The following is a 27,129-nucleotide window of genomic DNA, read 5'->3' as shown; positions in this document are numbered from 1 at the left end:
AGGTTGGAAAAGACCCTCAGGGTCATCAACTCCTACTTACAACCCCACTCAGCAAGTCCAATCTATAAACACTACTTGACAAGTCCAACTTATAACTCTACTCAACCAGTCCAACCTTATAACCCTAACAAGCACAACCTAGAACCCTATTCAACAAGTCCAACTTACAACCCTACTCAACCAGCCCAACCCAGAACCCTACTCAGCAAGTCCAACCTAGAACCCTACTCAACATTGACCTCAGCAATGGTTCTAAAGATGTGTAGGTGAGTGGCAGGAGGCTGGAGCCAGGCTCTGCTGGGTGATGCCCAGTGCCAGCACAAGGGGCAATGGTGGTAGCTGAGGCAGAGGAAGTTTCATTTAAAGAAGAGGAGGATTTTTTTCCCCTGTGAGGGTGGCAGAAGCCTGGCAGAGGCTGCCCAGGGGGGCTGTGGATTCTCCCTCTGTGGAGCTATTGCAGAGCTGCCTGGGTGTGTTGCTGTGTGATCTGCTGTAGGTGATGCTGCTGTGGCAGGGGTTGGAGTGGCTGAGCTGTGGAGGTCCCTTCCAGCCCCTGACATTCTATAACTCTATCTATAACTATAACAAGATTCACCTTAAACCAGAGCCTCAAGCACCACAGCCAAACCACCCTTAAACACATCCAGGCTGGGGGACTCCACCACCTCCCTGGACAGCTCATTCCAGTTCCTCACCACTCTCTCCATGGAAAACTTCTTCCTAATGTCCAGTCTAAACCTGCCCAGTCTCAGGTAGGCAACACTTGGCCACGTTGGCACAGGTCCATGCTGAAAACTATGCTTTGGTAAAGTGAGCCCCACAGGAAATGGAACACGTCAGTAAACATGATCATTTCTGCCTCACACCTTCTTAACTCAGTCTGCTCCTCCATCCATTAACACTCCTGTATGATGAAACTGCTAACATCAAAGATGATGCAGACAGTAAGCAGCAGTCTTCTGCTAGGATGTTTGCTAAGGGAGGTGTTCTGGAGCCCCTAACACAAGCAGCACATGGAAGTGTTGGAGCTAGTCCAGAGGAGGCCACCAAGATGCTGAGAGGGCTGCAGCAGCTCTGCTGTGAGCACAGGCTGAGAGAGTTGGGGCTGTGCAGCCTGGAGAGGAGAAGGCTTGGAGGAGAGCTTGGAGTGGCCTTGCAGGATCTGAAGGGGGCTCCAGGAGGGCTGGGGAAGGACTACTGTAATGAGAGGATGAGGAGGAATGGGTTTGAAGTGGCAGAGGGGAGACTGAAAGTGGATGTTAGGAAGAAGTTGTCTGGAGGGAGGGTGGTGAGACACTGGCACAGGTTGCCAAGGGAGGTGCTCAAGGCCAGGTTGGATGAGGTCCCTGCCTGTGGCTGGGGGTTTGACCTGGATGATCCTTGTGGTCCCTTCTAACCCTGATTCTCTGACTCCATGACTCTGTGGTTCTGCCTCACTGTCAAAACTATGCCAGGACTGCAGGTCTTGTATGGCAGTTGGCTAAAACTGCAAAGCAGGACCTATACATTTATTTCACTTCACAATGCTTCCCTTCCTCCCAGTTTTGAAGGATAAAAGGCTGGAGTCTGGCAGCAACATGAGTCAGGCTTGGCAGCTGAGCCTCATCAAGGCACAGAAGGGCATTTTTCTAATGCTCTGTTCTTTAGTGGGCAGCCAGCAAAGTCCAGCCCAAAAGGAGCTGTCTTCTACAAAACACTTGACAGAGAAGAATCAGACTGTCAAGGGTCTCACAGTCAAAGCAGAGATTATCTTATGCAGAAGGAGACAGCACAATGCTGGAAGTTGGGACTTCCTGCTTGGAAGGCAACTTTGCTGTTGAACTTTAATCCCCAGTTTCACAGCAACCCTGTGGAGACACAGAGGAGTCACAGAGTCACTTCAGCAGAGGCAGAGGAGCCTGCCAGAGGTATAATTCCCAGGGACATCATAAATCAGCCAAGTCTTGCTCAGCTGTTTGAAATGGCTGCTAACTTAACCTCCTTACCCAAGGGTAGGGTCACTTCTGGGTTTGCAGAAACACAGCACAGAATGAGAGAAGCACAGAAACACAGAATCAGAGAATCACAGAGCCACAGAATCAGAGAATCACAGAAGCACAGAATGAGAGAATCACAGAGCCACAGAATCAGAGAATCACAGAAACACAGAATCAGAGAAGCACAGAAACACAGAATCACAGGACCACAGAATCACAGAATCAAAGAAACAGACTCACAGGACCATAGAATGATAGGATCACAGAACCATAGAACCATTGAAACACACAAGCATAGTCACAGAAACACAGAACCATAGAATCACAGAAACACAGAACCACAGAATCAGTCAGGGCTGGAAAGGACCACAAGGATCAGCCAGTTCCAATCCTCCTGCCATGCCCAGGGACACCTCACACTAGATCATCCTATGGTTCTATCAGTACAGAACAACAACCCAAGCATCTGGCATTAAATGGCTCTCAGCATCCCCTGCCCATGAAAATGCCACTTAGAAACCTCCAATACCTTGGTGAGGTCACAGACAGTAGGCAAAAGGATGCAAGAATCAGTAGTGCTCTCTGGTCCTTCTGGATGCACACAAAGTGACTCTTCCACTGGCAAACTAACAACCCTGGTGAGCTCCAGGGCAAGGCAGGCTGTGTGCTGCCCCTGGCAAACTGTTATTTAATCTACCATCACTAAAAAGGTGCCATGGTTAATTTTGTTGTACCATTTAAGTGATATGCCAAGTCACCACAGTGGTAGCCATGGTCTTTGACCCTCTTCATTACTGGCCTGTGATCAGTACTACAGGACAGGCAATAGACAGATCTTCAACATCTCCTGTGCACACTGGAAGCTTCCTCAGCACAGCAGTTTAGTCAACAAGAAGGAACCACAGAATCACAGAACACCAGGGGCTGGAAGGGACCTCCACAGCTCAGCCACTCCAACCCTGCCAGAGCAGCATCACCTACAGCAGATCACACAGCAACACAGCCAGGCAGCTCTGCAATAGCTCCACAGAGGGAGACTCCACAGCCCCCCTGGGTAGCCTCTGCCAGGCTTCTGCCACCTTCACAGGGAAAAAAAATCCTCCTATTTCCATGGAGCTTCCTCTGCCTCAGCTGCCACCCATTGTCCCTTGTGCTGGCACTGGGCACCACCCAGCAGAGCCTGGCTCCAGCCTCCTGCCACTCACCTGCACATCTTTAGAACCTTTCCTGAGGTCCCCCTCAGGCTGATCCTCTCTCCCAGCAGCACAGCCCCAGCTCCCTCGGGCTCTCCTCCTAAGGAAGATCTTCCTCTGCCTTCATTATCTTTGTGGCTCTGAACTCTCTGCAGCAGTTCTATGTCCCTCTTGAACTGGACACAGTGCTGCAGATGTGGCCTGGCCAGGGCAGAGCAGAGGAATTTGTTTGGAACTCCCCAGCTGATCTAGGTAAGAATGAGCAGAAGGAAGAGGACATCCTTGCTGTAGTCAGAAGCTTACAGTTTCTTTTTCAATGAGGTACAACAAGTGAGTGGGAGACAAAGCAGTGAGGAAGGAGAAGGCCAATGGGAACAGATGGCAGTGGAACTGATTCACTGCACAGGAAGCTGATGGCACTGAAAGGTTTCTCTTCCATTCCTACACAGCAGCCACCCCAAAAGCATTGCTCACAGTGGCCTGCATTCGTTTGCTGCTTTCTGGGAGGCATTCCAATGGCAGCAGCAGATCTCAAAAGAGCAGGTAGCCTTTTTATGGGCTTGTTCCTCTACACTGCTCTGCAAATAAAAGGCAATGAGGAAGCAAGAATGCAGATAAGAGCGATATGAACTTCCCAGGCAGGGGTGAAGGGAAGGAGGCATGGATGTACAACCTAATGAGATGAGATGAGATGTGATGAGATGATCAACTCTCTGAAGTCAGTGGGAATCTTCCTATTAACTTCAAGGAGAGTTCAATCAAGCCCTAAAGGACAAAAGTAGAGCAGGTCATTAAGGCAGACTGTGAAAGCAGAAACAGGTTTTGAAGGATGCTGGAAGTGTTAACATTAAAAAGTATAGCCACAGCCATCTACTTCTGGAGAGTGAGGCAGCACAGAACCATGGAATGGCAGGGGCTGGGAGGGACCTCCACAGCTCAGCCACTCCAACCCCTGCCACAGCAGCGTCACCTACAGCAGATCACACAGCAGCACATCCAGGCAGCTCTGCAATAGCTCCACAGAGGGAGACTCCACAGCCCCCCTGGGCAGCCTCTGCCAGGCTTCTGCCACCCTCACAGGGAAAAAATTCCTCCTCATGTTTAAATGAAACTTCCTCTGCCTCAGGTGCCACCCATTGCCCCTTGTGCTGGCACTGGGCATCACCCAGCAGAGCCTGGCTCCAGCCTCCTGCCACTCACCTGCACATCCTTAGAACCATTCCTGAGGTCCCTCCTCAGGCTGCTCTTCTCCAAGCTAAAGAGCCCTGTGTGCTCTGACTAGAGGATGCTTCCTAGGCCTGAGAAGTGCCTTGGTCACAGGTGTATTTCTAGATCATTACCTACAGCTTCCAGAAGGTTGGGACACTCAGATCACCCACTGCTTATGCACCACTCATTGGCACTCCTGCAGGCTGCTAAGCCCTCCATGACTATTAGGAGGAAGCTCTTTACAGTGATGAGACCTTGGCACAGGCTACCCAGGGAGGTTGCAGAGCACAGAAGCACAGAATGGGATCAAAGACCTCCCACTAGAACAGGTCACTCAAGACCTCATCCAACCTGGCCTTGAACATCTCCATGGAGGTTGTGGAGCAGAGAAGCACCCAATGTGATCAAAGATCCCATTCTGTGCTTCTCTGCTCCACAACCTCCCTGGGCTACCCATTCCAAAGGCCAGAACACTGAACACTTTGCATTCACTAAGTGATGCTCATCAGCTGCTTTGCCATAGAAAATATTACAGTTAACATCCCCCAATCAATAAAGTGAACTGCATTCAGGATGATTTGATCAATGATCTGCTGTGAGTTGCTAAACACAAACCACACAGCACTTAGCAACACATTTTCTACCTAAAAGATTTGCAGTGAGGCTGTCTAACTTCTTCAGTAATTACAAATCCTGCTCCTTGCTCATCCTTCATCCCTCCTCCCTCCCTTCCCAACTGTCTTATTCTCTTTTTTTTGGGTTGCTGTTGTTGTTGTTGCTGTAATTCATTTCACAGAGCTCAAGGTGGGTGGAGAGCAACGAAACAATTATCCAGGATCAATTCCAAAGAAACAGTCGAGGTAAAACACAAAAGTAGGCTTTATGAGATTCCACTGGGAGGAAAGTTTATTTTTACCTGATTTGTTAGACACCCATATAATTGCCTCTGATGAGATGTGGCTCGAATTTCCTACTGCAATTGTTAATGGAATCTGCCACAAGTAGCTGCAAGACAAAGGAGGGGGAATCTAAGAACAAAAAAGAAAAGAAAGAAAGAAAGAAAACCACCAAACTGATTTCTTCTTACAGCAATCAGGGAAGCATGTCAAAGAAATCAAAACACAATTTCAGCAGAAGAATAAAGAGGTTGGATTCTAACAGGTTACTCTGGGTTTTTATTGCAGGTGGGGGAAGGGGGTGAGGAACGCGTTTGCTGTTAGCAATTAAGGCAATGAGAAAGTCATTCATCTTTGAAAGGAAAGGACATCCCAGATGATAGTTCACATTTCTCAGCCCCCAGCACTTCCCTTGCCAGGCTCTCCTGCTGTAACAAGGTGATTCACAAGAGGAAATCACCACTTCCTAGCAGAACAACACATTTGGCTGGGGTTTTCTCCCCCCTTCCCATTTACTTTACTCCAGACCCATTTACTCAGAAAAAGAGAGAACTCCAGGTAAAACATGCTTAGATTCACAGATTCTAGAGCTTAAAAACAACAGACTTTGCCAGCAACGTCTTCAGCAGCTGTTACAGGCTTTGGAGCTGCTGCTTTAGGGAACAAAATCGATGGGATGGATCTCCACTTCCTTCAACCATTTATTGACACTCCCATGCACCCAAATTGGAGACAGCAGCTGGATTTGGAGGCAAGCTGCTAGAACCAGACCCCAACTTCCTCACATAGTGGCACAATTTACTTCTTAGACCCCACCTTCCTCAATAGGGTAGCACAGATTTATTTCTTAGACCCCAAATTCCTCAACAGGGTAGCACAAATTACTTCTTAGACCCCAACTTCCTCAGAGGGTAGCAGAGATTTATTTCTTAGACCCCAACTTCCTCAGAGGGTAGCACAGATTTATTTCTTAGACCCCAACTTCCTCAACAGGGTAGCACAAATTACTTCTTAGACCCCAACTTCCTCAATAGGGTAGCACAGATTTATTTCCTAGACCCCAACTTCCTCAATAGGGTAGCACAAATTGTTTCTTTGACCCCAACTTCCTCAGAGGGTAGCACAGATTTATTTCTTAGACCCCAGCTTCCTCAATAGGGTAGCACAAATTGTTTCTCAGACCCCAACTTCCTCTTAAGGCAGCACGAATGCATTTCTAGCCCCATATTTCTGAGCCCTCACCTTACACTACCACTTGGACAGCAAATCTGTGTAGCAGTGCAGATTGACTGCATTAGGATGATGAAGGATGACCATGGGCAAGTTGCTGATGTCTGCATCAGCTTCTCCCCCACTAGTGCACAGCACTGCAAAACTGAGCCTATGGTACTGAAAAGAAGTCAGGTTTGCTCCTTTCCTCTCACCCAGAAGTCTGCTCCACTGAACTACAAACACTACTCAGAAGTGCCACGACTGAAGCAGAGATACTGTGGCTCGCAGAGCCTGCCTGACCTGGAGGCTGAGGGTGGAGGAGATCCCTGCCCTGCCAGGTCCCAGCTCCCCACCCATGCGATTTCTGGACTCTGACTGCTGCTGTCAGGACATACTGGGAAAATTATTAGGTCTGCTCATGCACTGAATTGCACAGAACCACAGAACCAAGCAGGCTGAAAAAGGCCTCTCAGATCGCTGAGCCCAACCTATCACCGAACCAAACCCTGGCACGAAGTGCCTAATGCAGCCTCCTCTGAAACACTTCCAGGGATGGCAACTCCACCACCTCCCTGGGCAGCCCATTCCAATGCCAATCACTCTCTATGACAACAACTTCCTAACAACATCCAGCCTCAACCTGCCCTGGCACAACTTGAGGCTGTGTCCCCTTCTTCTGCTGCTGCTTGCCTGGCAGCAGAGCCCAACCCCACCTGGCTACAGCCTCCCTGCAGGCAGCTGCAGACAGCAATGAGCTCTGCCCTGAGCCTCCTCTGCTGCAGGCTGCACACCCCCAGCTCCCTCAGCCTCTCCTCACAGGGCTGTGCTCCAGGCCCCTCCCCAGCCTTGCTGCCCTTCTCCAAACACCTTCCAGCACCTCAACACCTCTCTTGAATTGAGTGGCCCAGAACTGGACACAGCACTCCAGGTGTGGCCTGAGCAGTGCTGAGCACAGGGACAGAAGGGCTACCCTGGTCCTGCTGGCCACACTGCTCCTGATAGAGGCCAGGATGCCATTGGCCTTCTTGGCCACCTGTGCACACTGCTGGCTCATGCTGAGTGCACTCCGCAGGAGCACAGGCTCTAGCAGACACTTGGGATAACTAAGCTGTGGCATTTGGAGCTGCTGCTGCCTTTCTGAGGCTGCCCACTCCTTGTGCTGGCATTACCACCCCCCACAGCACAGCCAGCAGAAGAGGAAGCCCAATGGTGAATCAGTTTCTGAGCAGCAGCCTGGGGTCTTCACACACAGTGGTTTCCACTGCTGGTTTCACTAACACTCTGGATTGTGTCCTGCTGCATCTGGGTTCAACAGGCAAGGGCAGTCAGAAGATGCTGTGAAGTGATGCACTGGAGAACATTCACTGCTCTTGTAAATAGCTCCTCACTCACTAGACACCCACAAGTGTTTTAGAGTCTGTCCAAGAGAGCTTCTAGGAAACAGAGCATCTCTACAAACACAACCAGCTCCAACACATGGCTCTCCAGAAGGAAGAAGATGCTGTGATGCAGAAAAAGGAGGCACAGTGATGCACAAAGCTCGGAAGTTCTTTGTAAAACAGGCACTTTGAAAATTAAAGGAAGAACAAGAACTGCATCTGCATGGTGAATGTGTAAGTCTGGAGTTCAGCTCCTACTGGAAAAGTCACACTGCAACAGAAGAGAGAATGAGAGCTGCCTACCACAGAACATGCAATCAACCCAGCTGGAAGAGACCTCCAAGATCATCCAGCCCAACCTAGCACCCAGCCCTGCCCAATCAACAGCAGACCTCTCTACGTCCTACTACAGACCTCTGTGCACCTAACACAAGAGACAAAAGGAAAATGCCTTCCACAGAAACAAATGAAGTGACCTGCCTCTTAGCAGCATGCAAGAAGCATAATTATTTTCAAGTGTAGTGGCAATCATCAAGTGAATCAGGTGGGAAGAGAGCTCAGGAGACACAGCTCAGATGTGCTTACAGCACAGGGAAGTAGCTTGATGGTAGGCAACATATGGAATGTGAGGAAGATACACAGGCTGCACACTGAGTGGCATCACACAGTCAGTAGAGTCACAAGTGGCAAATGATTTGCCATCTGAATTTGTTCCTGAGTGATTCCCATCTGGTTCTGTGCCTCAATGAGTTCCCATCTGATTCTGTGCCTCAATGAGTTCCCATCTGAATTTGTTCCTCAATGCTTTGTCATCTGATTGTGCTCCTCAATGCTTTGTCATCTGATTGTGCTCCTGAATGCTTTGTCATCTGGCTGTGCTCCTCAATGCTTTGTCATCTGATTGTGCTCCTGAATGCTTTGTCATCTGGCTGTGCTCCTCAATGCTTTGTCATCTGACTGTGCTCCTCAATGCTTTGTCATCTGACTGTGCTCCTCAATGCTTTGTCATCTGATTGTGCTCCTCAATGCTTTGTCATCTGACTGTGCTCCTCAATGCTTTGTCATCTGATTGTGCTCCTCAATGCTTTGTCATCTCATTGTGCTCCTCAATGCTTTGTCATCTGACTGTGCTCCTCAATGCTTTGTCATCTGACTGTGCTCCTCAATGCTTTGTCATCTGACTGTGCTCCTCAATGCTTTGTCATCTGACTGTGCTCCTCAATGCTTTGTCATCTGATTGTGCTCCTCAATGCTTTGTCATCTGACTGTGCTCCTCAATGCTTTGTCATCTGATTGTGCTCCTCAATGCTTTGTCATCTGATTGTGCTCCTCAATGCTTTGTCATCTGACTGTGCTCCTCAATGCTTTGTCATCTGATTGTGTTCCTCAATGCTTTGTCATCTGACTGTGCTCCTCAATGCTTTGTCATCTGACTGTGCTCCTCAATGCTTTGTCATCTCATTGTGCTCCTCAATGCTTTGTCATCTGACTGTGCTCCTCAATGCTTTGTCATCTGACTGTGCTCCTCAATGCTTTGTCATCTGATTGTGCTCCTGAATGCTTTGTCATCTGGCTGTGCTCCTCAATGCTTTGTCATCTGACTGTGCTCCTGAATGCTTTGTCATCTGATTGTGCTCCTCAATGCTTTGTCATCTGATTGTGCTCCTCAATGCTTTGTCATCTGACTGTGCTCCTCAATGCTTTGTCATCTGACTGTGCTCCTCAATGCTTTGTCATCTCATTGTGCTCCTGAATGCTTTGTCATCTCATTGTGCTCCTGAATGCTTTGTCATCTGATTGTGCTCCTGAATGCTTTGTCATCTGATTGTGCTCCTCAATGCTTTGTCATCTGACTGTGCTCCTCAATGCTTTGTCATCTGACTGTGCTCCTCAATGCTTTGTCATCTCATTGTGCTCCTGAATGCTTTGTCATCTGACTGTGCTCCTCAATGCTTTGTCATCTGATTGTGTTCCTGAATGATTTCCCATCTCATTTTGTCCCTGAGTGATTTCCCATCTTATTTTGTCCCTGAGTGATTTGCCATCTGACTGTGTCCCTCAATGCTTTGCCATCTCTGATTTTGCTCCTGAATGGTTTGCCACCTCTTTTTTTCTGTCCCTGAAATCTCTTCACCTGCAAGCACTTACAGAAACACTTCCAGAAAAGCTGAACACCCAAAGCTGTATGCATCTCCAAAGAGAAATTAAACTCTCAGTTGTCTAAGTTATCCCAGACTGGAAAAATCAATATGTGACCCTCAGCTGGCAGCAGTGAAATCTCAGACAGCATTCTTCTGTGGCTCAGTTTCTCTGGGCTAAATTCATTTGTGCAAGGTGGTATCAAATCACAGAAACACAGAATCATCCAGGTTGGAAAAGACCTCTGGGATCATCCAGTCCAACCTATCATCTAATACCTTCTAATTAACTAACCCATGGCAACAGCTGCCTCTTCTAGCCTCCTCTTAAACACTTCCACCACCTCCCTGGGCAGCCCATTCCAATGCCAACGGGAAAAACCTCTTCCTAACATCCAGCCTGAACCTGCCCTGGCACAGCTTGAGGCTGTGACCCCTTCTTCTGTCTCTGGGGGCCTGGCAGAAGAGCCCAACCCCACCTGGCTACAGCCTCCCTGCAGGCAGCAATGAGCTCTGCCCTGAGCCTCCTCTGCTGCAGGCTGCACACCCCCAGCTCCCTCAGCCTCTCCTCACAGGGCTCTGCTCCATCACAATGACCACACAACCCTCTGCTTTCTGAAGCATCCCACACAATTCAGACACTGATAACACAGAAACAGGAATGAAACCTCAAATCTTTGTGCTGAGTTCCTTCCAGTGCCTCAACATCTCTCTTGAATGGAGGAGCCCAGAACTGGACACAGCACTCAAGGTGTGGCCTGAGCAGTGCTGAGCACAGGAGCAGAAGAACCTCCCTTGTCCTGCTGCCCACACTGCTCCTGAGCCAGCCCAGGATGCCATTGGCTCTGCTGCCCACCTGGGCACTGCTGCCTCCTCTGCAGCTCCTCTCTCCCAGCACCCCCAGCTCCCTCTCTGCCTGGCTGCTCTCAGCCACTCTTTCCCCAGCCTGTAGTGCTGCTTGGGGTTGTTGTGGCTAAAGTTAGAACCCTGCACTTGTTCAGCCTCCTGGCACTGGACTGTGCCCATCTGTGCAGCCTGTCCAGGTCCCTCTGCAGAGCCCTCCTGTCCTCTAACAGATCCACACTGGCTCCCAACTTGGTGAGCCACTGTAGGGTGCTTGAGACATCTGCCATGGGCCATAAGATGTGGCAGAGCACTTAGGGATGCTCCTGCCTGTGTGGTGCAGCACCAGGCCAAGTAACACAACCGAGGGCACCTCCACTGGCACCAGTCCCTGTGTGCAAGCAGAATGAGTTCCTGCACTCCCTCAGTGCTACCAGTGATGCCTTCCATGACTACACAGGAGTTGCCCAAAGAAACTTTCCACTTCTAAAGGCCAAATTCAATTCTTCAAACCCAGGCTGCTGGGAAGAAAAATGCTTCAGCACAGAGAGTCAAATCCAGCACTGAAAACCAGAACTGCTGAAACATTTTATCACTACTATGTAAGAAACTTCCATTTTGCTGATTCCAAGTGAATTTCAGCTGGAGACACAGGCTAATTGAGGGGAGGAGTTGAGTGAAACTGAAATGTGAAGCACTGAAATTACAGAATTGAGATGAATTTTTCTAAACCAATTTCCTCCCCTCCTCCACAAAACTTTTTGCTTTGAATTTTGCCCTGATTCAGTAGAGGGAAATGTTTTGATATGCTGAAAGTCTCCGTGGGATGGGAATCCATTTCTTCTTCTTCAATCTGAACCACTTGCTCATCTTTGTGGAGTGTTTTGAGAGCCTTAACAACCTCAGAGGATCTCACTGCAGGATATGATTAAAGCTCTTTAAGACAGAGATAATGCAAGGAGTAAAAATAATTGCAAAGCGAGGACAAAAAAGACAATCCAAGAGTAAAAAACTAAGTGGTTAGATCACTTCTCTCCTCCTTCTAAGCACCAGAACCTCCTACCTAAACCACTGACTCTGCCTCCTCAGTTAAAGATGGAAGTCTGCTACACCCAGAGTGGCTGGAGCTGAGGACCAGGGACGTGGCCGCTCCCAGCTCTCCAGGTGGGCAATGCTGAAATCTCATAGTGCCACAGAATGGGTTAGGTTGGAAGGGAGCTCAAAGCTCAGCCACTTCCAAACCCCTGCCATAGGCAGGGACACCTCTCACTAGAACAGGTTGCTCAAGGCCTCATCCAACCTGGTCCTGAACACCTCCCTGGGCAACCTGTGCCAGTGTCTCACCACCCTCAACCTGTGCCAGTCTCTCACCACCCTCCCTGCAGACAACTTCTTCCTAACATCCACTTTCAGTCTCCCTTCTGCCACTTCAAACCCATTCCTCCTCCTCCTGTCACTACCAGACCTTGTCAATAGTCCCTCCCCACAGAGACATATCCTTGGGGAAGAGGCACTGAGTCTGCAAAGGAGACACCTCCCAGACGTGGCCCTTGTCAGCAGGGATGATTCCTTGGTTATGGTAGGATGCTGACAGGGGCATTTCTTGATCAGCCTGGATAAAAGGAGGCTCAGGGCAGAGCTCATTGCTCTCTACAGCTACCTGAAGGGAGCCTGTAGACATCTGGGGTCGGGCTCTTCTGCCAGGCACCCAGGGACAGAACAAGGGGACACAGTCTCAAGCTGTGCCAGGGCAGGTTCAGGCTGGATGTTGTTAGGAAGTTGTTGGCAGAGAGAGTGATTGGCATTGGAATGGGCTGCCCAGGGAGGTGGTGGAGTCCCCATCTCTGGAGGTGTTTAAGAGGAGGCTGCATGAGGCACTTGGTGCCATGGGTTAGTTAATTAGGTGTTAGGTGCTAGGTTGGACTGGATGATCTCAGAGGTCTCTTCCAACCTGCTTAACTCTGTGATTCTGTGCATACCTGGCTACGAGCCATCCAGAAGAACTCCTGGTGCTGGGACCTCACAGACAAAAGCAATGAGAAAGTGCTGACCTTCTGGAAGAAAGCAGGTCTTAGAGAACAAAAGAAAACCTCAGAATTAGAGATTTGTGCTTTTACTTCAGTCCTGTGCTTGGCTGACAGGCAGAGACACACAAATAATGGCCAAGCATTAAGCTCTCTGCTTGCAAAAGTGTTTTGGGTAACACTGAAAGCTTTGTATCAAATAAAGGGCACAGAAAGTTGCTACCATGAACTGACTAAAGGTTGGTGTCAAGTTGGGCCATCACATCAGTACAGATCCCTCACTTCTTCTCCTCGTGGAGAGAACTGCAAAAGAAGGTCTTTGTTTTCAGCAGTGTTTGAATATGGAAAGAGTGGAAAGTTCAAAGATAAATTGTTCATGGACAGCCTGGAAGTATAATCAGCTAACCTACACACCTGTGGCTCTGGTTGCCATGACACCTGGCAGGCTTTATCTCTAGGCTGAGAGCACCAGCAGACTTCAGGTGGCAAGGGGGGAAAGCAGTGGGGGTTGCTGGAACAGCACAAGAGCTTTAGGGCTCCCTACTACAGAAAGAGATTCACAGAATCAGTCAGGGCTAGAAGGGACCACAAGGAGCAGCCAGAGCTCAGCACTGCTCAGGCCAGCCCTGGAGTGCTGTGTCCAGTTCTGGGCTCCTCCATTCAAGAGAGATGTTGAGGTGCTGGAAGGTGTTTGGAGCAGGGCAGCAAGGCTGGGGAGGAGCCTGGGGCACAGCCCTGTGAGGAGAGGCTGAGGGAGCTGGGGGGTGCAGCCTGCAGCAGAGGAGGCTCAGGGCAGAGCTCATTGCTGTCTGCAGCTGCCTGCAGGGAGGCTGTAGCCAGGTGGGGTTGGGCTCTGCTGCCAGGCACCCAGCAACAGAAGAAGGGGTCACAGCCTCAAGCTGTGCCAGGGCAGGTTCAGGCTGCATGTCAGGAGGAAGTTGTTGTCAGAGAGAGTGATTGGCATTGGAATGGGCTGCCCAGGGAGGTGGTGGAGTCTCTGTGGCTGGAGGTGTTCAAGAAGAGACTGTATGAGGCACTTGGTGCCATGGTCTGGTTGACTGGACAGGGCTGGGGATAGGTTGGACTGGATGAACTTGGAGGTCTCTTCCAACCTGCTTGATTCTATGATCCTATGATTCCAATCTCCCTGTCATGCCCAGGGACACCTCACACTAGAGCAGGCTGTCCACAGCCTCATCCAGCTTAAACACCTCCAGGCATGAGACTTCCACCACCTCCCTGGGCAACCTCTGCCAGGCCCTCACTACCCTCAGAAGTTGCTCACCAATTTCTTCCTCACATCCAGACTGACTCTCCCCATTTCCAGCTCTGTTCCATTCCCCCCAGCCCTATCACTCCCTGACAGCCTAAAAAGGATGTCCTTGCTCACTGCAGTGGGGTTGGACCTTTGGAGGTCCCTTCTGACCCAAACCTTTCTAAGAGAGATGATTTGAGTTCTAACTCTGTATGAATGTAACCACAGGGACACCAAGGGGAGCACATTTCCCATGCCAATACTGTCTTGCTGGGACATATTTCAGAGGCAGGTATTTCACCACAACCACTGACACTGTAATTAACCTGCAGTCAGGAGAGTGATTAGCATGTTTAACAGCACTGGATGACAGATGCAGACTTCATTTGCTATGGTCCTAATTCTGCCTCGAGTTTACAAGGAACTTTGGAATCAGCAATAAGTCAGAGACCTAAACCAGGGAAAACTATTTACACTCAGTCTGGAGAGGAGAAGCCTCCCAGGTGACCTTACTGTGGCCTTTCAGCACCTTAAGGGTCCTACAAGAAAGCTGGGGAGGGACTTTTTAGCTGTCAGGACTGGAGGGGAACAGAACAAGGCTAGAAATGGGTAGGTTCAGACTGGATGCTAGGAAGAAGTTCTTCAGGCTGCTGAAACACCTCCAGGGATGGGGACTGCAGCACTGCCCTGGGCAGACCATTCCAGTGGCTGAGAACTCTCTGGCAAGAAATATTTCCTAGCATCCAGCCTGAGCCTCCCCTGGGCCAGCTTGGAACCATTTCCTCTGCTGCTGTCCCTTGGCACCAAGGAGCAGAGGCTGCTCCCTCCTCGCTCCAACCTCCCTGCAGGCAGCTGCAGAGAGCAATGAGCTCTGCCCTCAGCCTCCTCTTCCTCAGCCTCAGCACCCCCAGCTCCCTCAGCCCCTCCTCACAGCCCAGCTGCTCCAGATCCCTCTCCAGCCTCCTTGCCCTGCTCTGCACAGGCTCCAGCCCCTCGATGTCCTTCTTGTGGCGAGTGGCCCAGAGCTGATCACATTATTTAAGTGTCCTAACAGGGATCAAGAGGAGCACTTTAGCTGTGCCTGCACTCTGCCAGGATGCTCTCAGGAACTCAGTGCCAAGTGGTTTGCAGTGCATCCAGTGCTGGGTTCCAACTGTGCCACAGGATCTTCTGAATTTCAGCAAGATTAAAATGTCATTCCTGGCAGCTTCTCTGTCCTCAGTGAACTGCCCTGAGAGTCTGCCACCAAAGGATCTGCTCCAGAGAATCTGAGATGCTGTCGTTGGGCATGCAGGCTCACAGAGATAAGGACAAGAAACCCATTGTCACCAACTGCAAGCAGAAGGAAGAGAGGCAAAAAAGGCAGCCCGTTGGGAGCTTGGTTCTCTGATCTGCAGTGGGGAATCCACACCTCTGCCTCTCACAAAGCCAACAAAAGACAACACTTATCCACTTTCATGCCTCCCATTGCCCTTGGCTCTGACAAAGCTGCTGGGGCTTTCCAGAGCAGCCTTTCCACAGCCTCCTTTTGGGTAGCTGCAGACAGCCATGAGGTCTGCCCTCCTCTGTTTCAAACTTACCAGCCCCAGCAGCATCACCATGAAACTGATTTAACTAATGTGAGATTAATTAACTAGTCTGGGCGATTGCTGAGCATTAGCATCAGCAAGGCAGACGAGGAAAGTGGCAGTCTGCAGCAGGAATCAAATGCAGCAGCAGCAGCAGCAGCTTCTCCCTGTCTGCCTGACTCCCTGCCAGGACGTGAGTGCTGCCACCACACAGGAAGCAACGACACAGATGCACCAATTCTGTCTGCTTCAGCATCCTGCACATTCCAATGCTGAAAGCTGCCCACGAGAGCCTCCTGGCAGTTTGCCTACTGAGAAGCATTTCTCCCAAACAGGAGTTGTGAAATGGTCTTGGAAATGAAAGCATTAAATTACAGCTGGCACTTCTGAGGTCTCTGTTAGCAGCCAAAGAGTCAGAGCATAACCCAGGCTGGAAGGGACCTCCAGAGCTCATCTACTCCAACCTCCCTGCACTCAGCTAGATCAGCCTGCCCACAGCCTTGTTGAGCCTCACTTTGAGTACCTCCAGGGATGGGGCCCCAAACACCTCTATGGGCAACCTGTTTCAGTGCTGCACCACCCTCATGGTGCAGAATTTGCTCCTCACATCCAAACCAAATCTGTTCTTCTGTAGTTTCAAACCACTGCCCCTTGCCCTGCCACTGCTGGCAGTCCCTCTGCAGCTTTCTTGTAGCCCCCTTCAGCTGTTGGAAGGCTGCCATGAGGTCTCCTTGCAGCCTTCTCCTCTCCAGGCTGAGCAGCCCTTCTTGCAGGCTGCCTTCCCTTCTTGGAGGGGTGGCTGACAAGCCCCAGCAGTGTCCCCACAGATCTGGGCAGCTGAGAGTCCTGCTGCTGGTGGCAGAGCCATCCAGGCTGGATGTTAGGAGAAGTTGTTGTCAGAGAGAGTGATTGGCACTGGAATGGGCTGCCCAGGGAGGTGGTGGAGTGGCTGTGCCTGGAGGTGTTCTTGCCAAGCCTGGCTGGGGCACTTAGTGCCATGGTCTGGTTGCTAGGCTGGGCTGGGTGAGCTATCCAATCAACCAGACCATGGCACTAAGTGCCTCATGCAGTCTTTTTTTGAACACCTCCAGGGATGGAGACTGCATCCCCTCTCTGGACAGCCCATCATAGAATGTTCCAGGCCAGAAGGGACCTCTAGAGCTCATCCAGTCCTGCCCCCCCACAGTCAGCAGGGACATCCCCACCAGACCAGGTCACCCAGGGCCCAGTCAAGCCTCACCTTGAATGTCTTCATTCAGCAGGGCCTCAATTACCTCCCTGGGCAACCTGTTCCAGTGCTCCACCAGCCCCAGAGTAAAGAACCTGCTCTTAACATCCAATCTCCATCTGCTCTTCTCAACCTTGAACCAATTGCTCCTCATCCTGTCCCTGCAGCCCTTTGCAAACAGACTCTCTGCAGCCTTCTTGTAGTCCCCTTCAGGCACTGACAGGCTGCTATGAGGTCTCCCCAGAGCCTCCTCTTCTCCAGGCTGCACACCCCCAGCTCCCTCAGCCTGCCTTTGGAGCAGAGCTGCTCCAACCCCCTGAGCATTCTCATGGCCTCCTCTGGACCTGCTCCATCAGCTCCATGTCCTTCCTATATCGAGGGCTCCAGAGCTGGAGGCAGCACTGCAGGTGAGGTCTCAGCAGAGCAGAGCAAAGTGGCACAATCCCCTCTCTGATCTGCTGGCCACACTTCTTTGGATGCAGCCCAGGCTGGGATTAGCCTTCTGTGCTGCAGGCTCACACTGCCTGCTCATGCCCAGCTTCTCCTCCACCAGCACCCCCAAGTGCCTTTCCACAGGGCTGCTCTCTAACACCTCCTCCCCCAGCCTGTACTGAGAGTGAGGATTGCTCTGTCCCAGGCTTCCAGCAGAAACGCTGATGCAAGCACAACCTTTCAGGTACAGTAAAGGTGGAAGGTGTAAGAAGAAAACAGAGGACACAAGGAAATGGAAGATGAGAGGATGTTTCCCAGAGCCAGGCAGGTAAAGGAGTGCTTCTTTCCCTGTTTACTTTTGCTAGCCCCATTGCCTCAGCTGAGGGAACAGTATTTGTCCACATTATCATCCCCTTTATTGCATAATTAACACCACATCTGCTACACTAATCCACAACTGCTCCAAGAAGAGCTCTAAGATGCTTATCAGCATTCCCCTTGTGCTCTGAGCATTTCCTTCCTCCTTAACCAGCCCCTCCTGGAACCATCACATCATAAAACCATAGAACCACAGAGTCAGCCAGGCTGGAAGGGAGCTCCAAGCTCAGCCAGCCCAACCTAGCACCCAGCCCTGACCAATCAACCAGACCATGGCACTAAGTGCCCCAGCCAGGCTTGGCTGCAACACCTCCAGGGATGGGGACTCCACCACCTCCCTGGGCAGCCCATTCCAATGCCAATCACTCTCTCTGCCAACAACTTCCTAACAACATCCAGCCTGAACCTGCCCTGGCACAACTTGAGGCTGTGTCCCCTTGGTCTGTCCCTGGCTGCCTGGCAGCAGAGCCCAACCCCACCTGGCTACAGCCTCCCTGAAGGCAGCTGGAGACAGCAATGAGCTCTGCCCTGAGCCTCCTCTGCTGCAGGCTGCACACCCCCAGCTCCCTCAGCCTCTCCTCACAGGGCTGTGCTCCAGGCCCCTCCCCAGCCTTGCTACCCTGCTCCAAACACCTTCCAGCACCTCAGCAGCTCTCTGCAATTCAGGAGCCCAGAACTGGACACAGCACTCAAGGTGTGGCCTGAGCAGTGCTGAGCACAGGGGCACAAGAACCTCCCTTGTCCTGCTGCCCACACTGCTCCTGAGCCAGCCCAGGATGCCATTGGCTCTGCTGCCCACCTGGGCACTGCTGCCTCAGCTTCAGCTCCTCTCTCCCAGCACCCCCAGCTCCCTCTCTGCCTGGCTGCTCTCAGCCACTCTGGCCCCAGCCTGTAGTGCTGCTTGGGGTTGTTGTGGCCAAAGTGCAGAACCCTGCACTTGGTCTTGTTCAGTCTCATCCCCTTGGCCTCTGCCCACCCATGCAGCCTGGCCAGGTCCCTCTGCAGGGCTCTCCTATCCTCCAACCGACCCACATGTGATGCTAGCTTGGTGTCAGCTGCAAACTTACAGAGAATAGACAGAGCAAGTTCCTCTTCACTGCTAAAGTGATATTGTCATACAAATAAGCAGAGAGTAGGCAGGGCAATGTCCAAATACAGCCATGCTTTTGTCATGCAAATCATTATCAGTAAAGGGACAACGCAGAGCCCTTTGGTGTGTAAAGCCTGAATAAATCAGCTTTGTGGAGGAAATTCAGAGGAGACTTGAAAGGAGATGAATTTTGCAGTTGTGTTCATCCTGGAATTGCTGTTGAACATCTTTGTCAGTGCCATGGGCAGAGCAATCAGTGCACCCTCAGCAGATCTGCAGATGGCACCAAGCTGTGTGGCACAGGCAACTTGCTAGGGGGCAGGGATCCATCCAGAGGGACCTGGACAGGCTGCACAGCTGTGCCCAGGCCAACCTCATGGCATTCAACAAGGCCAAGTGGAAGGTCCTGCACCTGGGTGGGTGCAATTCCAAGCACAACTCAGGGCTGGGTGGGGAATGGTTGAGAGCAGCCCTGAGGAACAGGCCCTGAGTGTCTGGGCTGATGCAAAGCTCCACAGGAGCCTGCAGTGTGAGTGCAGCCCAGACACAACCCTGTGCTGGGTGCAGCAAGAGCAGTGTGAGCACAGGGCAAGGGAGGGGATTCTGCCCCTTGGCTCTGCTCTCCTCACACCCCACCTGCAGTCCTGGGGGCAGTTCTGCAGCCCCCAGCACAAGCAGCACATGGAAGTGTTGGAGCCAGTGCAGAGGAGGCCACCAAGATGCTGAGAGGGCTGCAGCAGCTCTGCTGTGAGCACAGGCTGAGAGAGTTGGGGCTGTGCAGCCTGGAGAAGAGAAGGAGGAGAGCTTGGAGTGGCCTTGCAGGATGTGAAGGGGGCTGCAGGAGGGCTGGGGAGGGACTATTGACAAGGTCTGGTGATGAGAAGAGGAGGAGGAGGAATGGGTTTGAAGTGGCAGAGGGGAGATTGAAAGTGGATGTTAGGAAGAAGTTGTTTGCAGTGAGGGTGGTGAGACACTGGCACAGGCTGCCCAGGGAGGTTGTGGAGCACAGAAGCTCAGAATATTCAAGGTGAGGCTGTGAGCAAGCTGATCTAGTTGAGGATGTCCTTGCTGAGTGCAGGGTGGGTTGGACTGGATGAGCTCTGGGGGTCCCTTCCTGCCCAGGCCATTCTATGGCTCTATAATACTCTGTCTGTATCCTAAAGTGTAGCTCTTCCTTTCTTCTCTCTCCTCACAGCTGGCTGTGTTCAACACCTAGCAAGACATTTCCCTTGAGGAAATTATCAGGAACAAGCAAAGATTAGCTCCAGGACCTGCATGCATGATAAGGACATTGTACAAGTCAGCGCTGCCTCGGTGACAGGCATTTAATTTCATGCCAGCACTGGGAAGATTCCTCCTGCTCCAGGGTCAAAGTCACAGATCACAGCATGCTCAGGCTTGGAAGGCACCTCCAAAGCTCACTCAGTCCAAGCCCTTCTACACTCAGCAGGGACATCTTCAGCTAGATCAGGCTGCCCACAGCCCTGTCCAGCCTCACCTTCAGTATCTCCAGGGATGGGGCCACAACCACCTCCCTGGGCAGCCTGTTGCAGTGTTCCAGCACCCTCCTGCTGCAGAACCTGTTCCTCACATCCAATCTCACTCTGCTCTGCTCTGGTTTGAAGCCATTGCCCTCATCCTGTCCCTGCAGCCCTTTGCAAACAGTCTCTCTGCAGCCTTCTTGTAGCCCCTTCAGGTACTGACAGGCTGCTGTTAGGTCTCCCCAGAGCCTCCTCTTCTCCAGGCTGCTCACCCCCAGCTCCCTCAGCCTGCCTTGGTAGCAGAGGCAGTTTCTTCACACCTCACCACTCAGCATCCAAGTGAGGGCTCTTTTTCCCACAAGCATCACCTCATTACCAACATCAAGTGACAAACACCTCCCTGGGCAACGTCTTGCAGTGTTCCAGCACCCTCATGGAGCAGAACTTGTTCCTCACATCCAATCTCAATCTGCTCTGCTCTGGTTTGAAGCCATTGCCCTCGTCCTGTCCCTGCAGCCCTTTGCAAACAGTCTCTCTGCAGCCTTCTTGTAGCCCCCTTCAGGTACTGACAGGCTGCTGTTAGGTCTCCCCAGAGCCTCCTCTTCTCCAGGCTGCTCACCCCCAGCTCCCTCAGCCTGCCTTGGTAGCAGAGGCAGTTTCTTCACACCTCACCACTCAGCATCCAAGTGAGGGCTCTTTTTCCCACAAGCATCACCTCATTACCAACATCAAGTGACAAACACCTCCCTGGGCAACGTCTTGCAGTGTTCCAGCACCCTCATGGAGCAGAACTTGTTCCTCACATCCAATCTCAATCTGCTCTGCTCTGGTTTGAAGCCATTGCCCTCGTCCTGTCCCTGCAGCCCTTTGCAAACAGTCTCTCTGCAGCCTTCTTGTAGCCCCTTCAGGCACTGGCAGCTGCCTCTCTGTACTTCCAAAAGGCAGAACTCCTAACCAAGCTTTGCTCTGCTCCTCACTACACCATAGAAGAGCTTTATGGATTTCATCAAAACTGATTAGTTTATTGTCTAGACCACAGCTTATTTTTCATAACATTTCTTGTCATATCTGTGAGCAATTCTTGTAATGATGGATGGGAGCTGGGGCCTTAAAATCATCACTTTCCCTGCCAGCAGGGAACCCACTGAACCCTGTCGGATGGAATCTCACCTCCTCCCCCCCAGCCTTACGACGGCAGGGCATAATCTGCTCTCACAAGGGTATACAGGAGCCTGGGACTGAGCCCACACCTCACCACAGGACTGCTATTTGGGGAGGAAGAGTCTGAACTCCACAGAGTCATTACAGGAGTTGCAAACTTCTGCTTGGATCAGCTGAAATTGCTGCTGAAAGATTGTCCCAAGCAGAGGCTTCGACATTCGGATCATCAGCGCTGGGGATTTGGGCCCTTCTGAGGGCTGCTGCTCCCAGGAAGGGAGTTTGTCATGGTTAGTTTTATCCTCTCAGAAAATGAGAACGATAAATCATGGGGAGGGAGGCAGAGGCAGGGAGCAGAGCCTGTGTTTGCTCTGCAGACAGTGGGGAACGTGTCTGCCTGCTGCGGCTGCAGGGCAAAGCTGGAGCTGGGCACACCACACAGGCCACTCAGTGCCCACAGCTCAGTCACAGCCCCTCTCTGGACGGCCCCTGGGACACATCTGTCTGCAGATGCAGAGAGAAACCAGTCCAGCCACACACGAGATGGGAAGGTCAGCTCCATGTAAGCACTGCCTTCTGCAGCCCTATAAAAGTCACTATCAGTAATGGGTGAGGCAAGAGCAGAGGCAAACCACTGCCCAAAGGATTTCACTTTTCCTGCTCAGCACTCAGAACCTGCTTCCTGCTTCTGAATTCCCCCCTATGGTCACAGGGGAAGCTCAACATGCCACAACACACTGCACCTGGGACACTGAATTGCTGCACACATGGAGGGCAGGGAAGGGATCCTGCCCCTCTGCTCCGCACTGCTGAGACCCCACCTGGATACTGCATCCAGTGCTGGAGCCCCTGGGACAAGAGGGCTGTGGAGGTGCTGGAAGGGGTCCAGAGCAGGGCCAGGAGGATGAGCAGAGGGCTGGAGCTGCTCTGCTGTGAGCAGAGCCTGAGGCAGTTGGGGCTGTGCAGGCTGGAGAGGAGAAGGCTCCCAGGGGACCTTCTGGTGGCCTTGCAGGGTCTGCAGGGGGCCACAAGAAAGCTGGGGAGGGACTTTTGAGGCTGTCAGGGCGCGACAGGACTGGGGGGAATGGAAGAGAGCTGGAAATGGGGAGAGTCAGCCTGCATGTGAGGAAGAAGTTGTTCAGCTGAGGGTGGTGAGAGCCTGGCAGGGGTTGCCCAGGGAGGTGGTGGAAGTCTTATCCCTGGAGGCGTTTCAGGCCAAGCTGGACGAGGCTGTGGGCAGCCTGCTCTAGTGTGAGGTGTCCCTGGGCATGGCAGGAGGGTTGGAACTGGCTGATCCTTGTGGCCCCTTCCAGCCCTGACTGATTCTATGATTCTATGGCTCTATAGCACAGGCATTTTATACAACCGGAGTGCTACTGAGGCACTCAACTGCCTCTTCAGAGAATGAGAGGACACAGCCTCAAGCTGTGCCAGGGCAGGCTCAGGCTGGATGTTAGGAGGAAGTTGTTGTCAGAGAGAGTGATTGGCATTGGAATGGGCTGCCCAGGGAGGTGGTGGAGTCCATATCCCTGGAGGTGCTGAAGCCAAGCCTGGCTGGGGCACTCTGCCATGGTCTGGTTGACTGGCCAGGGCTGGGTGCTAGGCTGGGCTGGCTGAGCTTGGAGCTCTCTTCCAGCCTGGCTGATTCTATGACTTTATCTAACATTTCTTAGGCAGGAGCTGCAGCTGCAAGTCCTGTTCTGAAGAACTCTTTGCAAAGTGAGGCCAAGTTAGATCTGCCCAGAGAGGGCCTGAAGCAGAAGCTGCAGCTCCTCATGGTGAAGGCAGCAGAGCTGACAGCTGATGTTGTGCTGTGCCAAACCTCCGGATAAATAAAGCCTATGTGGCAGGTGGATGCTTTAGGAGCCCTCCCTGGTGCCTTCCTGTGCATATTGTAGTGTCAGTTTAGATGATAAAGCCCTGGGAAGGCCTGGGCCCAGACGTTTTTCTGCTGTGTTCTGTGCACCTCTGCTCCTCAGAGTGTTTAAAAGGATGCTGACGATTAATGCACTGATTCACTGCCCTGCGAGAGCCCAACGCTGCCTGCCCTGCCAGAGCATGGCCTCCAGGGTGGCACAAATACCATTAGCTCCCTGTTATCTACAGTGCCTCTGATGGCTCCCCAGGGAGCCACACATCCCATGCCTAACCCATGGGTCCCACAGGAGAGAGAAGCACCAACTTTACTGTGCTGTGGATGAGGCCACTGCTAAGGAACACCCCCAAAGCCTGCAGCATCACCACACCTCTGTGCCTGCCACACATGGAACTGTGCTCCCTGGCCCACTGAAAGTCAGCAAACCCCTGCCAGATCCTGAGCAGAGACACTTGCAGAGCCAGCCAGAGAGGGCATCTGCACACAGCCACAGAAGGTTAGGGGCTGCAAGGGGCCATGACAACATCATTAAGGCTTTAAAATGTGGTGTAAAGAGGTAACTATTTACTGTTTTATGTGGTATGTTGTAGAGACTTCAGAGTTCACAGAATCAGAGTGGCAGGGGCTGGAAGGGACCTCCACAGCTCAGCCACTCCAACCCCTGCCAGAGCAGCATCACCTACAGCAGATCACACAGCAACACATCCAGGTAGCTCTGCAATAGCTCCACAGAGGGAGACTCCACAGCCCCCCTGGGCAGCCTCTGCCAGGCTTCTGGCACCCTCACACTGAAAAAATTCCTCCTCCTGTTTCCATGGAACCTGCTATGCCTCAGCTGCCACCCATTGCCCCTTGTGCTGGCACTGGGCATCAAGTCAGTTCCCAGCCTACCCTGATACTGCTTTGTGGGTGTGCTGTGTGGCTCTGGGGCATTAAGTATCCTGCCATGCCATCAAGCTAAGCAGAAAAGCAAGAGTGACATAGAGAAAATGAATTTCATCTTTCTGCCAACAATCACCTGGATGTCTTTCAGGATCTATGGTGGGGTTTGGTTGGTTGTTTTTTGATTGGAAGAAAAGCTTTTGCTTCAGTTATTGTGAAAGCAGTGAGCAGAGGCAATCACATTAATGTGATGTTATCTAATAATTCATGAGATATTACCTTGATTGATCCAACCTAACCCTGCCCTGGCACAGCTTCAGGCCATGCCCTCCCGTCCTGGCACGAGTTGCCTGGCAGCAGAGCATGACCCCTACTTGACTTCATCTTCCCCTCAGGTAGCTGCAGAGTGAGCTGAGGTCACCCCTGAGTCTCCTCTTCTCCAGGCTAACCCAGCCCAGCTCCCTCAGCCTCTCCTCAGCAGCCTTCCCCTCCAGTCCTTACCCCAGTCTCAGCACTCTCCCCTGACACCAGAGCTGCTTTTAACAAGAAGAGGATTCCCTGGAGTCAGCCAGGAATGTCAGCTTGTCTCTATGGAGTGCGTTGGGAGCAGGAAGGAAACAGTCTAAGAAGTGGCAAAAGGGTAGGCAGAGATTTGTAAGTGCCTCTTGAGTCCAGCCAGTGTAGCACTTCCTGCACACCCAGTCTGGCTGGCTTCAAAACCTGAAGAGCTGCAGCTCCCTGCCTTGCACAGATGTAGAGGGCAGCTTCTGACTGCCTCCCACATCGAGGGAGCTTTGTGTCTGACACACAGTCACAGCACCATGCAGGCTGGCACAGCCCCTCAGGAGCACCAAGTCCTACTCTGCAAGACTCACCTTAAACCAGAGCCCCAAGCACCACAGACAAACCCCCCTGAAACACAGCCAGGCTGGGGGACTCCACCACCTCCCTGGGCAGCTCATTCCACTTCCTGACTACTCTCTCCAGGAAAAACTTTGCCCTAATGTCCAGTCTAAACCTTCCCAGCCTCAGCTTGAGGCCATTCCCCCTTGTTCTGTCTGCAATCCCCTGTGAGCAGAGCCCAGCAGCAGCCTCTCCACAATGTCCCTTCAGGTAGCTGCAGCCAGCCATGAGCTCTGCCCTCAGCCTCCTCTGTTTCACACTGCCCATCCCCAGCTCCCTCAGTTGCTCAGGTGCATTCTCTGCACACACTTACAGCTGCCTACCCAAAGGACAGGCATGGAGACCCCACTCCAAAAAACGACCCTGTAAGCATCAGCCCTTCCAACCACAGCCCAAACTCCTTCAAGGAGCAAGTCAAACTCAAAGGAGGGGGAGAGCAAACAGATGTATGCTGTAAGAGCAGTGCCAGGGTGCAAAGGGCCACACTGAGAGCCTTACCCTTCTCTTTTCTTACTCTAAAGGTTCGTTTCAATTCGTTTGCCTAACTCATCGCTGCTACAGTTCAGAGAGAAGGATCACCACATGCTATTGATACCAAGCAAAGGTCAGGGATTTCTAGATCTCTACACAAAAAACCACACACCTAAGACAGTGCTTCAAACAGCTACACCCTCTGGAAGGACAGGGATTGGCAAATACAAGTACCTGTTGTCTGTGGGAGCAGCATCCTTGGGCTTAGCGTCGCGGTCGTAAACGAAGCGCTGCTGGCAGATCACGACGGCGCTGTCTGTGCTTTCGTTCCCCAGCACAGTGAGCACAGGGTAGCCCATCTGCAGGGTCCACTGGTCCATCACTTCTTGGATATTCACAGACTTTCCAACCCTTTTTAAAGCCTTTCAGAGAAAGAAAGAAAGAAAGAAAACAAATAGAAGAGTTTCAGCATGTGGAAGCAACAGCAGCAGACAACGCAGCAGGCTCCTCTGGGGCTCTTCTGAGAGCCCCCTGCAGCCCTCTGCAGTTCTGCTGTCCCAGCACAAGCAGGACATGGAACTGCTGGAGCCAGTCCAGAGGAGGCCATCAAGATGCTGAGAGGGCTGCAGCAGCTCTGCTTTGAGCACAGGCTGAGAGAGTTGGGGCTGTGCAGCCTGGAGAAGGCTTGGAGGAGACCTTGGAGTGGCCTTGCAGGATCTGAAGGGGGCTCCAGGAGGGCTGGGGATTGACTACTGACAAGGTCTGGTAATGAGAGGATGAGGAGGAATGGGTTTGAAGTGGCAGAGGGGAGAGTGAAAGTGGATGTTAGGAAGAAGTTGTTTGCAGTGAGGGTGGTGACACTGGCACAGGTTGCCCAGGGAGGTTGTGGAGCACAGAAGCACAGAATGTGACTTGGCTCAGATCCCCTCTCAGCCTTCTCCTCTGCAGCCTAAGCAGCCCCAGGGCTCTCAGCCTCCTCTCATCAGGCAGTGCTGCAGTCCCTTCAGCCTCCTTTTAGCCCTCCCTTGGACTCTCTCCAGTAGCTCTCTGTCCCTCTTGACCTGAGGAGTCCAGAACTAGATGCAATATTTCAGGTGGGGCCTCACTAGGGTAGAGTAGAGGTGGAGAAGAACCTCCCTCATTCTGCTGGTCACACTTTTCTCAATGCACCCCAGGATCCCACTGGCCATCTCGGCCAGCAGGGCACATACAATACATCACTTAACCAAAAGTCTCTCTGTATCCTAAATAGAAGCTCCAAGTAATCTTGCAGAGAGGAGAGCACCACTCCGAAAGTTCTGTTTCCCACACCATCCAGGCACTTCTGCTGCAACAGAAGAACCAGTCTGCTTCACAAGGTTCTAACAAGAGCCACTCAAACGCTGGGTGGCTGTCTCCAAAGGACATTTCTGACCAGCTCTGTGTAAATGGATCTAGGGCAGCTATAACAAAGCACATGCAAAAAGCCTGATTTCTAAAGGCACAGAGCTTCTCTCGCCTGAAAATCAAAGGACCGCTTATTTGAAGTGTCCAAAGT

General features: G+C 51.8%; 1 protein-coding gene across 1 annotated transcript in view; it reads right to left on the bottom strand.

The window, feature by feature from the left end:
• TRHDE (thyrotropin releasing hormone degrading enzyme) overlaps positions 1 to 27,129 on the bottom strand; it is a 212,249-nt gene that overhangs the window by 54,798 nt on the left and 130,322 nt on the right. Inside the window, exons 9-10 of the mRNA XM_064166663.1 lie at positions 25,827 to 26,014; positions 5,295 to 5,383 (exon numbers count right to left, since the gene is read on the bottom strand). Coding sequence (XP_064022733.1) covers positions 5,295 to 5,383; positions 25,827 to 26,014 — 277 coding nt within the window. The remainder of the gene's footprint in view (positions 1 to 5,294; positions 5,384 to 25,826; positions 26,015 to 27,129) is intronic.

This window comes from Pogoniulus pusillus, chromosome 27 (assembly GCF_015220805.1).
Source record: "Pogoniulus pusillus isolate bPogPus1 chromosome 27, bPogPus1.pri, whole genome shotgun sequence".
NCBI lineage: Eukaryota > Metazoa > Chordata > Aves > Piciformes > Lybiidae > Pogoniulus > Pogoniulus pusillus.
The sequence above is the reverse complement of the archived record's forward strand: the minus strand, read 5'-3'. Positions and strand labels throughout refer to the sequence as shown.